Below are 13071 nucleotides of genomic sequence, written 5' to 3'. Positions count from 1 at the left end.
ACTTGAACTTCTTGAAGATATATTACCTTCTGCTGTTATAGCCATGATGTCCCTGAGTCATCGCATTAGTATATATTTAAAAATCACTTATTTTGTGAAAGGTATATGAGTGATACAAAAAAAAACATAAAAGCCTCCCTGCTTCTTAGGAACACACAAACTAGTTGAAAAGTTGGACAGGACAAGACATACAACCCTGAAAGGGTGAAGGATCCCTAAGCTTAGCAGATTCATTCTTTATTTGGTTCTAAAGTTAATGTTTATATTTTTATATCTATAACACCATCTAGACTTTGGAAACCCATTGGAAAGAGCTCTTGGATATAGTCTTAAAAATGAAATATTACAACAGTTTTTATCTTAATATGGAATCTACATGTGTGTGTGTGTATATACATATATATGTATGTTTTTGTTTTTGGTTTTTTTTTTTTCTTTTTCTGAGAAAGCCACAGAGATAAATAATTATGGGGAAATCTAATAGTGTCAGAGTAGGTCAAAGACATGCCTCAATTGTAAACCTCTGTCACAGGTTGAACTTGGCTTTCATGGGATTGTTTTATGTTGAAAAACTCAAGTATTCAATTCTGACAGCCAAAGGAAACTACAGTTTACATTAAAGTATCTTTAGTTCTGATCTGTATGTGGCATTCCTTTCTTAACATGGACAGTAGCTTCCAGGTGTGTGGGGCTGAAGTGCAAGGGCACCTTTGAAGCCCCTCAGGTTTGGCCACGCAGGTTCTTAATGCTATTGCTGGGCTGTCTTATTCTCTCATTGTTTTTATATCTTCACTTTATGATTATTCTTGTTGCTGGGACATTGCATTTTCTTTTCCACCATACTATGTCCAGAGTCAACAGATACTCTGCTACATTGTTGTAAATAGGGTTTGAGTCATGGGAAAGAGGCCAAAGCTATTGAAAAGCCCCCCATGATAAAAGGAAATAATACCTTGTTTTCCTCCTGGTAATGTGTGTTCTGGAGAGGAGACAATGTGGCTGTAAAATGAGTGTCTCTACCACTTGCTAACTTGTAACTTCGCGTAAGTCACCAAACCTCTCTATGCATAAGTTTCCTGTCTGCAAAATGTGGATGATTATCTCTGTATCAGCCACCCACCAAAAAAAAAAAACTCGGATGATTAATATACCTGCTCAGAGGAGTGTTGTGAGGACTAAATGAGTTAATATATGTGATGCAAATTGTGTGTATGTGGTAGCTGTTTTTATAATTACATTTGTAATTGTACGAGGGTACTTCAAAAAGTTCATGGAAGGATTCGTATTATCCTTTAGTACTGTTTTGCCACAAACTTTGAAGTATCCTCATATCTTTATAATCATAATTAGTACCACATTCATTTTCTTGTAGAGGTAGGCTAGCCAAAATTTTGAATAAGCTCAGATTGAATAGCTATTTAAATCAGAAGATTTAAGGTTGACTATTGATTATAGAAGACAGTGTTCTATATTTGATATTGTCTTTTTCATTTTCTTTGTAACCTCTTAGTATCTAATCTATCAGACATATAATAGGCACTTATTAAAGCTGTCTTTATGCCGACTCCCATTTTTTGGGGGGGGGATCTTATACATAACAATTTAGTTCTTCTTTAAGCTTTGTTCTCGCCTTCTTTGAAACAGTGGATACCTGAATATTATATACCTAAAATAGTCTTTCTGAACTACATAACAAGATACCTTGTAGAAGTGACACATAGATTTCAAATACTGACCTTTTCAGTTTTGAGAACTCTAAAGTTCTCAAATTTTTAAGGACAAACTCAATATTTATAATTTTAGAAAATATTAATAAACCTTTAAATATTTTACTATATTCTTAGCTTTTAGAAATTAAATCTTAAGAATTTAAAATATAAACTGCATTTCCTGAAACCTTGGCAGTGTATCTATATATTTTTTTTTACATAGTTATTAGTAACAGTACTTTTTAAACATTGTACACACAATATCTCATTAATATAAAGGTAAGAAATTTATCTTTGTGTTCTGTAGGAAAAAAATGAAGGTTTATATAGTAAGTTTTAGGATTGAGCCTTTGTATTCCCTTAGTAGTATACAGTCATCTGGAAGGTCAGGCCTTGCTGAATCTAGCAGAGTTTTAAATGTCACCATCTTCTCTTTAAGTCTAGATATAGTCACATACCAATATAACTCCTCCACTTTATGGGGAGCATTGCTTCCTCTAAGATCAGTGTGGTTAGATGCATTTTGCTGAAAGGGAACAGAGATTTAATTCCTAACATTAGGGAAGTAGCATAGATTAAAATAATATGTTTTGAGACAAGAGGCAATAGTAACTTATACCATTGTATTATACTAATTAATCTCAGCAAAAAGACAGTCTCAAAGCTTGATTTCAGATGCATCTATTTGTTTTGTTTGCATCTTGCACAAAGCATAATACTATAGTGTTCAAGATATTTTCTTTAAGTTTGACAAAAGGAATGATCAACAATTTATCACTGCTAGTTTGGTAAGACATGGGATGAGAACACATATTAAAAGAAAGGCAGAGAGGGAGGAGGGAGGGAGGTTTCGGTAATGGGCCACAATAATCAACCACATTGTATATCGACAAAATAAAATTAAAAAAAAAAAAAAAAGAAAGGCAGAATATGCGCTTTGACTTTATAGTGACATAGAGAGGAAGAACATTTACTTTATCACCAAAACCATGAAAGCCAAGGAAGCAATCTTTGTAATTTGACAATGACATCAAATGTAACAGATACGCTGGTTTAAATCATGACTCTATCCCTGGCTTTGTGACTTTGGACAGGATACTTATATCTTTCTGAACCTTGGTTTTCTCTTATAAGCATGGGATTTATTTAAATAATCATAATAATAAAATAAACCTCAAAGAGTTATTTTAAAGGTTAAATGAGAAAATGTATGTACCAGTACAATGCCTGGTACACACTAGGACCTTAATAAATGTTTGTTTTCTTCCTTGAAGGAAATTAATTGAGGACTGTGTCAAGGTCCCCAAGACCACCCCCAGGTTTGATAATTTGCTAGGAGTATTTATAGGATTCAGCATGTAGTTTACTCACAACTAAGATTTATTAAAGTGAAAGGATACAAAGCAAAATCAGCAAAGGGAAATCGTGGATGGGCTGAAGTTCAGAGGAAACCAGGAGCAAGCTTCCAAGAATTCTCTCCCAGTGGAGTCACACAGAATGTGCTTAATTCTCCCAGCACTGAGTTGTGACAAAATGCATGTGAAATGGTGTCCTACCAGATGAACTCATTGGAGCCCAGAGGTTTTATTAGTGGCTGGTCACATAGGCACCCACTGCTTAGTGTGTTCCAGAATTCCAGATTCCCAGAATGAAAGCACATGTTCAGCATAAACCATATTGCATGTACAAACAATTTAGGTACAATGACCCACTCTTAATTCTGGAAATGGTGAGAACCCTCCCCAAATCTAAGTGCAAGCAGGCCTTTCTAAGGATAGCAGTCTCAGAACTGCTATGTGCAAGAATAAATAAAAGTAAATATCTTGAATGGGTAGAAAACTTACAGAATTGGTTTCTTTAAGCAGTAATATGGGTAAATATGTAAATAGTGTGAGAAAGATATTTGCATGGTGCTGAATGACTAAGAGGTGATTATTTTTATTTTTATTATTATTTTTTTTAATTAAGGGCTGGCCTGTTAGCTCAGTTGGTTAGAGCACAGCCTTATAACACTGAGGTCACAGTTTTGGATCTCCATACCATCTAGCTACCAAATAAATAAAATAAAATAAAATTATGATCCCAAGAACTACTGGAAATACCACTAAAATCAGTAATGATCCCTCCCCACCTCCAGAATTCTGGCCACTTTGCATGCTGCCCTTAAATAGGTGGTTGCTTTTTAGATACTTTGATTATTATATCAACCTTGTTGATGCTGACATCTTGGTGACATCGTCTCCCACAATGTGCCACCAGTAGTGGAGTCCTAACAGTGGGCTAGCTGGGCCATGAGCCTGAGCCAGAACGTCACTCTTGTATCCTTTCCTTGAAAAGTGAATGCTTTTACTCAAAATTCTTCTGCTGATAAAAGAGGGGGGAAAATGCTTACTTGTCAAGGGTGTTTTATGATATTACTTTTTTGTTTATAAAGCTCAGAGCAAATGTTAAATGCAGCTTGCGTTAATATTTGTAATAGACATTTAGGCAGAGGTCTTTAACTTAGGGTTCAGCAATAATCTTTGGGGGTCCATGAACATACACAAACTGGGTATAAATTTTGTTATATGTATTTTTCTGTGTTGAAGTTCCATACATTTTATCAACTTAAAGGAATCTTGTCCCCAGTAAAGACTTAAAACCACTTATTTGGAGAAAAGGATATAGGGAAGGCATTTTTGTTAAGAAGTTCTTCGCATAACTTTTCATAAGAATATTCTAACTTTAATGTTTCTTCTTTATAGGTATTGTACTGATGATATGTTGCAAAGAGAAATGATGTCCAATCCTTTTTTGGGTAGCTATGGGGTCATCATCTTAGATGATATTCATGAAAGAAGCATTGCAACTGATGTGTTACTTGGACTTTTTAAAGATGTTTTACTGGCAAGACCAGAACTGAAGCTCATAATTAACTCCTCACCACACCTGATCAGCAGACTCAATTCTTATTATGGAAACGTGCCTCTCATAGAAGTGAAAAATAAGCACACTGTGGAGGTTGTGTACCTTAGTGAGGCTCAAAAGGATTCTTTTGAGTCTATTTTACGCCTTATCTTTGAAATTCATCACTCGGGTGAAAAGGGTGACATTGTAGTCTTTCTGGCCTGTGAACAAGTAAGTAAGTAACATCCTATCCTGACAGAGTAATAAGGTATTTCTTTGGGGGAAGCTTTTAATAACTAACATACAGGTTTCAGTTTGCTAATTAACTGTTTAAATATTTGGTTCCATCACACCTCATTTTTTTATACTTTAGAAGAATCATTGATAGGGTAAATAAAACCTGAGCTGAAAGAACAAGGAAGTATTTCTAAAATCACGTGCAGTTCTAAAAACAAAGAATGGGTGAGGCATCTTGAGGAGTTTATAGAAATGATCTCCAGAGCCAACTTCCTTCCACCAGACTAAGGCTGGATCTGGACTGCCCCAAATGCAAAGCTGGTTCTGCTCCTGCCTGCTGGGAATTGTCGTCTCTTAGAACAGTAGATACACGCTGACTCCAGTCACACTCTCAGCTGTCTCCCTTGTGACCAGGGGCACTTGTTGGAGGTCAGAATTATAACCTAAGCACTTAGCATAGAGTTAAGGAACAAAAAATTTCCCACAAATGTTCCTGCAGTAGTCAGTACTGACATACATACATATGAGGGTTTGAGGCAGAAAAATATAATTTATAGCCCACTCCGGAAGACCATCCCTATACTGTGGCTCCTTTTCTCAAAAGATGAATGTGAAAAATCTTAACTTGGATTTCTTAAAAACGTCTCTTCAGAAGAATGATTGAAAATGTATGGTTGAGCGTCTTTTTCATTCTGTTACAATCAAGGTGCCATTTGGGGTTGCTTTTTTTTTTTTTTTTTTTTTTAATTGCAGCTACACTAGCCCTACTTTCTCCACTGTTCTATTGGCTAACTCTAAAAAATCTAAAAGCTTCTAGGACCTCCAGAAGTAGACCTCTCTTGCTAGAGATTAATTGCCTTGACTTTTTTTGCTTTCCATCTTCTCACTCAGAGAGTAAAAGCACTAGCTTTTTTTTTTTTTTTTTTTTTTTTTTTTTTTTTTTTGACTTATTTTATTTTGGTGACTGGCCAGTATGGGGATCTGATCCCTTGACCTTGGTGTCATAACACCACACTGTAACCAACTGAACTAACCGGCCAGCCCTTAAAAACACGAAGTTTTTAGACCATGACCCAAACATGTAATGATTCTAGTGATTAAACAGAAACTAAAAAGGAAATTGATGTAGGCTGAGCCACCAGCTGAACAAAGACAAGTGTGTCAACTCTCTTATCAGAGCCTTTTCTTAAGTATTCGCATGCTTTCAAAAACACTTACAGAAGTATTTATTCTGCTTTATATTCAAAGCATAAAGGATGACTGATTCTCCTAGCTTTGGGAAATTTGGACAGTTTTCTTACAACTTATATTTTATCTGTTCCCTTAAAGAAAGTAATTTAGACTCTCAAATGTAAAACTACAGCATATTTTTTAATATTTTGCATATAGATGATATATACATTCTCTTGAATATTAAATCTTCTACCTATTACAATGATTTATTCTGTTATCATTCCCTAACCACTACATGATTCAAGATATTCAAGAAAATCTTGAGGAAAGTAATAAAATGATTGAGGAGATGGAGGATGTGTGAAAACAATTCGAGGTTCTCAGTGTACCTGAGTGAAACTTAAGGAAGGGAAAAGTGGGAAAACTGGAAACCTAAAACATTTGAGAGTCAGAATTGCCAGGTGAAAAAGAGGACATACATTTCTGGGGGAAGAAATATAATTAATAGGATGAGAAGTCATCTTTCACATCAGAGTAAGGAAAACTTCCAAAATGGATTTAAAGCTCTTAACGGCAGAATTGGAGTGAGGGTGGACTTAGAGTATTTGATTCTTATAAATCTAATAGCTATAATTGATGGCATAGTGACTTTTGAACTGTCAGACTTTAGAAGATGCATTTTTATCCAGGCTGGTAGTGGAAAGTATAAAGTCCACAGGACTTAGGTATATAATTTCCCTTGAAGTCAGGCCGGAAAGGCATTTCCTATTAAAAACCATCAGACTTGCATAGTCTTAAAATCTTGAAAGTAATAGTGCATGAAGGGTGCAGGGGTGCTTGCAATTCTGGGCCTCTGAGAATGGCGGGTGCCACTGCAACCCAGCCCCAGCACTGCAGCCTCTGAGGGTTCTGGCGCTCTGAGGGCGCTGGGCTCCTCCCTGTCCGGAGAGGCTCCTCCCTGTCCAGAGAGGCTCAGCCGCAGATCTGCCCAGTGGGCAGTGCAGCAAGGCAGCCGCGGAGGTTCTGCTGGCTTCAGCAGCCCTTACCTGGAAACCAGCTTTTTTCTCACTGTTCATTCAGCTCAGATTCCACGTTTCCTGGTTTTCCTTTCCCTTCTACTACCTAACAAGCTGAATGCAGCTCAGTATACTGATGGACTTTTCTTTCTTGGTATTTTGGTCAGGATTACTGTTAAGATATCCCTCTCTATGGGCTTGGAATTTGTCTCTTGGAAAGATTTGTCTTGCTCTGAAATCCAAGCTAACCGCTATTGATCAATTTTTCCCCTTACTATTTGAAGCTGTCTTGATTTCTATGTAAAAGTTTATAACCTACAATAGCTCTTAAATATTATATGAAAACAAACCCAAGCAGTCTAATAAAAATGTACTAATTGTTACTGTTTATTTTAGAAAATACATTTTAAATTGCAGAAATATTCTCATTTTGGTTTTGGTGAACCAGTAATTTATTCACATTAGGTGTGACACATTTTCTCTAACCGCTTGCTTAGTTAGCCCCACACCTCCTGTGGATTAATCCCCATAATTCACATGCTGCCCTGTGTCTTGGCACTTAATTGAGACTAAGAGTCCTGAATATTGTTCCTTACCACTTAACCATCTTTTAACCTGAAAACAAAAAGTGAAATAAATGAAATAGAAAACATAAAATTGATATTTATGGTAATATCTAGCCAGATTATTGTGCAATAATAAGCTATCACAAAGTGATGTCATTAGGTTGGAGGTTTTCCTGAGAAACCTTCTGTGTAGTTGTGGGTCTTTTTTTGTTTTGGGGGCTAGATATCTGCTAGATATCTTCCTCCAGTGGCTGCTGCTGTTTTCCGTAAGTGCAGGTAGCTATAGGCAAGTTCCACATATGTAAATGTACTGTACACACTGATCAAATTAATAAATAAAAGACATGAAACACCCTACCTATATTTTAAGCATTTTTTTTCAAATTCTGAAGATTGTGGCCTCAAAGCCCTATATCAACTGTGCTCAAAATTACTTTTTCAACAGTGTTCTAAGAGAATAAGAGTAAATATTTCAGAGTAATTTGAAAGTTTATTTTGATAGGAAATTACTCATGAGTGGGCTACAGGAATCAAATCTCCTTTTCCAACTCCAGGGCATCACCTGTGAGAAGCTGGCTGGCTGCTGGCCGTGCATGAGGAATGAGGGGCACAGCCCTGTGAGACTGAGCAGCAGCCAGGTTCAGAACGCAGCTCAAGTGCTGGTTCTGTGCCTTTTTATTTCTCAGTGATCCTCGTATAAGATGTGAGGTAAAATGAAGTGAGCAGAATTATAAAAATGGAGAAATAGTTTGGTTCTTATTATTCCAATTGGCAAGTTTTCATTCCTTATGATCAATAGTCATGCTATTTGCTTGGTTTAAAAAAAAAATCTGCCCCAAGTAAATCAACAATATGCAGAAAAAGGAAATATGAGCAGGAGAAGGTGCCCGTGCAACTGCTGATGTGGAACTGAGTGGAGTGGCCCCGCCCTGCTTCCTGGTTCCTGCTTCCCAGGAGCCTTCAGCAGATCAGGAACTCTTGAAAACAGCTCACCCCACTTCTTAGAGACTTGTGATGCCTTGCTCTTTTTCTAGGCAAATCTGTCCTCTTACAAAACCCTTGAGTTAATTCAGTCCCTTCTGCAAATGGTATGGAAAGGAAGGAGACAAATGGAGCATGGAATGGAGCCTTTAAAACTATAATGATTGTGGGAATTCATCTTTTTTACTAAGATTTTTAGTGAAATCTGATGAAAAGAAGGTAGAAGAATCTGTTAAGAAGGTAGAAGTTTTGGAAACAAAAAGGAGAAAGAATTATGTTAAGTGACATCTATTTTATATGAGGTTCTAAAAAACTAGTTGTGATTTGAGAAATAGGAAAATACTACCTAAAATCCCTTATCTTTTTGAGTGTTTTACACCAGTTACTTCTATGTAGTTTCATGGCAAGTAATTTACTCATTTTCCCAAACATATTTGACAGTGAAACCTTTTAAAAGGATGTTTCTAAATGCCTGAATCATGCAAAGATTTAAATAGCAGTGACCATTTCATGCCTTCTTGATTGCATTTCTGCTATATTAAAATGCTAATGATTCTCATCTTTAACGTGTAAAAGATAGAAAAAATAAATAAAGAGCTAATGGGTCAAAATAATTGTTCGAATGACCCAGATGAAGATACTGTTTACAGGCTGTGTTTGTATATGTGCTTTTATAGGAAACCTAGAGATTGTGTTACAATTCTTAGTTCTGCCATCATTAAAGCACAAGGATGCCTCATCATTGATTGAGAATAACTTATGTTTACCTGTCACTGTTAATGGACATGGGAAATTGCATCAATCTAGAAATATAGCTGGGTAAATACATAAAGGCAAAGATAGTACATTTCACAAGAAGAAAACTATTTTAGACTAGAAGCAATGAAATTGCTTATAAATTATTTTTAACTTTCTTAAAGGAGTTTTCTTATCCAGTTACATCTTCTTTTCTTATTTGAAGATACACGTAAGGCAACAACACAGGCATGTCTTTCCATGTATACATTATGTAGTATTGCCTAACATTTTATTTAATTCAGACTTTTTTTTTAAAGTAGTGAAGTTGTTTGTATTGTACTTTATTCTCATGGATGATATACATATTTTTTTTACTTCAGGATATTGAAAGAACCTATGAAATTGTCTGTCAAGAGGGATCTAACTTAAATCCAGATCTTGGAGAACTGGTGGTGTTTCCTTTGTATCCAAAAGAGAAATGTACATCATTCAAGCCAATTGATGAAACAGAAAAAAGATGCCAAGTTTATCAAAGAAGAGTGGTGTTAACTACTAGCTCTGGAGAGTCTTTAATCTGGAACAACTCGGTCAAATTTCTTATTGATGTGGGTATGGAAAGAAGAAAGGTAATTATTATCCAGTAGGTTAAATAGACTGCTGATAGTTGTTGAGTACCAGTTTCTTGAGTTCCTACCATTTTATTGACCAGAAAGTGAGGGTTAACTGTTTGGTCATGTGTGCAAAGAAGAATTATTGCAGCCAGTAACAAAAGTCTTGATCACATGTTACTGTTTTTCATTAGCATGTTTGTAGTCTGGAAATAAATTGATTGAGGTGCCAAAGGAGAAAGTTTTGAGTAAAGACATCATTAGTAAAGCATAAAGGTGGTGGTACTCCTTGTCAGTATTTTTTCTTTAGATAAGGTACTAGCAAAACAAATAATTTCACTCCTAAACTAATCTGTTATTATGTACATTGGATATTTTTTGATAGTCCCTTTATCAAAGTAATTAGCATCTTGCACCAGGGAATTTACCACAAATTAGTTTCAAGGACACTGACTTTAATTTTAACAAATTCTGCCTTAAAATTGGCATAAAATTTTCATCCTAAAATTTAAAAAAATATATTATTCTTATCACTACCTTTAAATAAAATATTAGAAAAAATGAAAGTAACATATCTCAAACTCTCAAAGACACTGGGACTTTAGAAATCATAGCATTTGAGATCTGAAAGGAACCTACCAAATAGTGATTCATTTACCGTTGTTAGATGTTGAGTAGCTTTTATCCCTTCAAGAGACTACGAGCTTCCTAAATATCCTTGAGTTACTGTGACAGAGTGATCCCAGTGGTTATGAAGGTTCCCCTGGAACCAGTTAGGGTTGATCTTGATTGAATTAGTCCACCATTCAGAGAACCCAGGGCTACCACTTGCCCCTTAAACCACACATAAGAAAAATCACTGTTAATGCCATACGCAGTTTTTGTATTAGCTGTTATGGCTGGAAAATCTGAGAGTATGTTATAAAGATGAGATCACGGTTGATTTGAACAAACTTTGAAGAAACACAGCACTGTTAGTGATTATCCTTTTCTCCATGTGGCATATGAGTATCTGTCATCATTTGCCAGTACAGTGTGTTGAGAACTGACAGCACTAGTATTTCAGTGGATGATGCAGAGGTCCTGGAGTTATTGAAGCTACAATGAAAGCAGACAACCTTTAAATGCATTTATCAAAGCACTTGCAGTTTCCCTCTCAAGGCAAGTGAAACAATAATAAATATTGTACAAAGAAAATGAGTCTGTAGCAACATTTCATGAAGTAAAGTACTGCACTCAGCACAATCACTTCAGGTTCAGTGAGCCTGCTAAATCTTGAGTTCTCGGAAGCTAAAGATACTGTCTTTCCATTTGAAGGTGTACAACCCTAGAATAAGAGCAAACTCACTTGTCATGCAGCCCATCAGCCAAAGCCAAGCAGAGATACGCAAGCAGATTCTCGGTTCATCTTCTTCAGGTAGCACTATAGACACAGAAACTAAATGACATAAATTTTTGTATGAAGGCGACACAGATATATTAAGTCCATTTTCCTTGATTTCTTTTAGGAAAACTTTTCCGTCTGTACACTGAAGAATTTGCCTCCAAAGACATGAGGCCACTTAAGCCAGCAGAAATGCAGGAAGCCAACCTAACAAGCATGGTGCTTTTTATGAAGAGGATAGACATTGCAGGCTTAGGCCACTGTGACTTCATGAATAGACCAGGTAGCTTTATGTTCATGTGTTAGCAGGGCATGCGGGCTGAGATTTATCTTCTTACCTCTTGCCTCTTCCCAGTGCTAAGAGCAAGGGGTACTTAACAGTACTAGCAAATAAAGGGTTTGGTTTGTACTGAAGCATTTTTCCCAGAAGAGGTAAAAATTCTCTGAAGGTAAATTTTTTTAAAAAAAAAGCCTCTAGGAAATATCTGTTCTGACACTGGAAAATTAGCCTGCCATTGAACACAAGCATAGGGAGACTGTACTAGGCCAGCAGAAAAAAGGAAGGAAGTGTAAAGGTAAATCAACAGAGGGTATTCTGGATTTCTCAGCAGCTTGGAGTTTCTTGGAGGAGATGTCTGCAGGGAAATGGACCTTCCTTATGAATCATACTATTTATTACCCGTGGAAAATCCGCTAGCATTTCACTCCTTTATGATTTCGGGCAAACTTTTATTTGAGGAAGGTAAATTTTCTAAACTCAGGACTGAGACTTTATAATTACATTCTGAACTGTTTTCTCTTAGAAGACTCTCTTCTCTAATGAGTTCAGTGAGAAAAGCCCTCTGTCCCAGAAGAGGATCTGGCTTTCTCCCTTCTACTTAGTACCATATTTTGTTGGGAACTTTGCTGCTCCTGCAGATGGCTGCTTAATTAAAAGCCACCAGAATGCTAGGTAAAAGGCTAAGGAAACACAAGAGCAGGTAGCTTCAACCTGTGTGACAGAGCTGGTAAAGCCACAGAGCAAAGTGATGCCATGTGCTCAAGAAAGGAAGCCCAAATGGTTTCTTCTTTGCCTCAGGGTCTCTTCTGCATTCCCAGTCAGCTTATCCTGTCTGCTGAGTAAACATTTCTTCAGCACTGGATATAGAATCCAGAAGGTGATGTTGCCTACTTATTTTATTTTTAAAAATTAATTATTTTTTGGTGTCTGGCTGATCCGGGGATCCGAACTCTTGACCTTTGAGTTACAACAGTGCACTCTAACCAACTGAGCTAACAGGCCAGCCCCTGGCTATTTATATTTAATGTCACCAGCCACCTGGTAAGGAAAGCTTGAAAGCAGCAAATACTCTGCTTATTCTTGTCCATTTAAACACCTGCCTATTCTCTCAGGAACAGCAAGACATTTGTATGGTGTTTACTGATATATTAAATCATTTAATACTTGCAGCAACCCTGTGAGGTGAATGCTATTATTTGCTCCATTTTACAGATGTGGAAGCTGAGTCACAGAGAAAGTAGGTAGCTTTCACAAACGGAGAAGGTTGACTTCAAACCCAGACAGTGTGGTTGCGGAGTCATCCCAACCACTCTGCTACAGTGTCTCCTCAAAACAGACCCCACTGGCTTAGACATAGTCCCGAAGAGCTTTCCTGGTCATCATGCCTTCTTTTCCTTCTAAAAGTACTCTGGTTCTGTCTCCCCTCCTGCCTCCTTCCCCCCACCCCCAAGCCAGCGTAGAGCAGGTCAGATGTTCCTCGTTAGATGCTCCTC

The 13071-nt window shown here is 36.8% G+C and overlaps 1 protein-coding gene across 3 annotated transcripts in view; it reads left to right on the top strand.

Annotated features, from left to right (window-relative positions):
* The window catches only part of DHX32 (DEAH-box helicase 32 (putative)), a 52278-nt gene that overhangs the window by 22114 nt on the left and 17093 nt on the right, over positions 1 to 13071 (top strand). For all 3 annotated transcript variants that reach the window (XM_063101898.1, XM_063101899.1, XM_063101900.1), the window contains exons 4-7: positions 4454 to 4826; positions 9687 to 9932; positions 11232 to 11331; positions 11423 to 11581. In XM_063101898.1, the coding sequence (XP_062957968.1) occupies positions 4454 to 4826; positions 9687 to 9932; positions 11232 to 11331; positions 11423 to 11581 (878 nt within the window). The remainder of the gene's footprint in view (positions 1 to 4453; positions 4827 to 9686; positions 9933 to 11231; positions 11332 to 11422; positions 11582 to 13071) is intronic.

This window comes from Cynocephalus volans, chromosome 7 (assembly GCF_027409185.1).
Source record: "Cynocephalus volans isolate mCynVol1 chromosome 7, mCynVol1.pri, whole genome shotgun sequence".
Taxonomy (NCBI): domain Eukaryota; kingdom Metazoa; phylum Chordata; class Mammalia; order Dermoptera; family Cynocephalidae; genus Cynocephalus; species Cynocephalus volans.
Note: the sequence above shows the minus strand (reverse complement) of the source record. Positions and strands in the feature narration are given on the sequence as shown.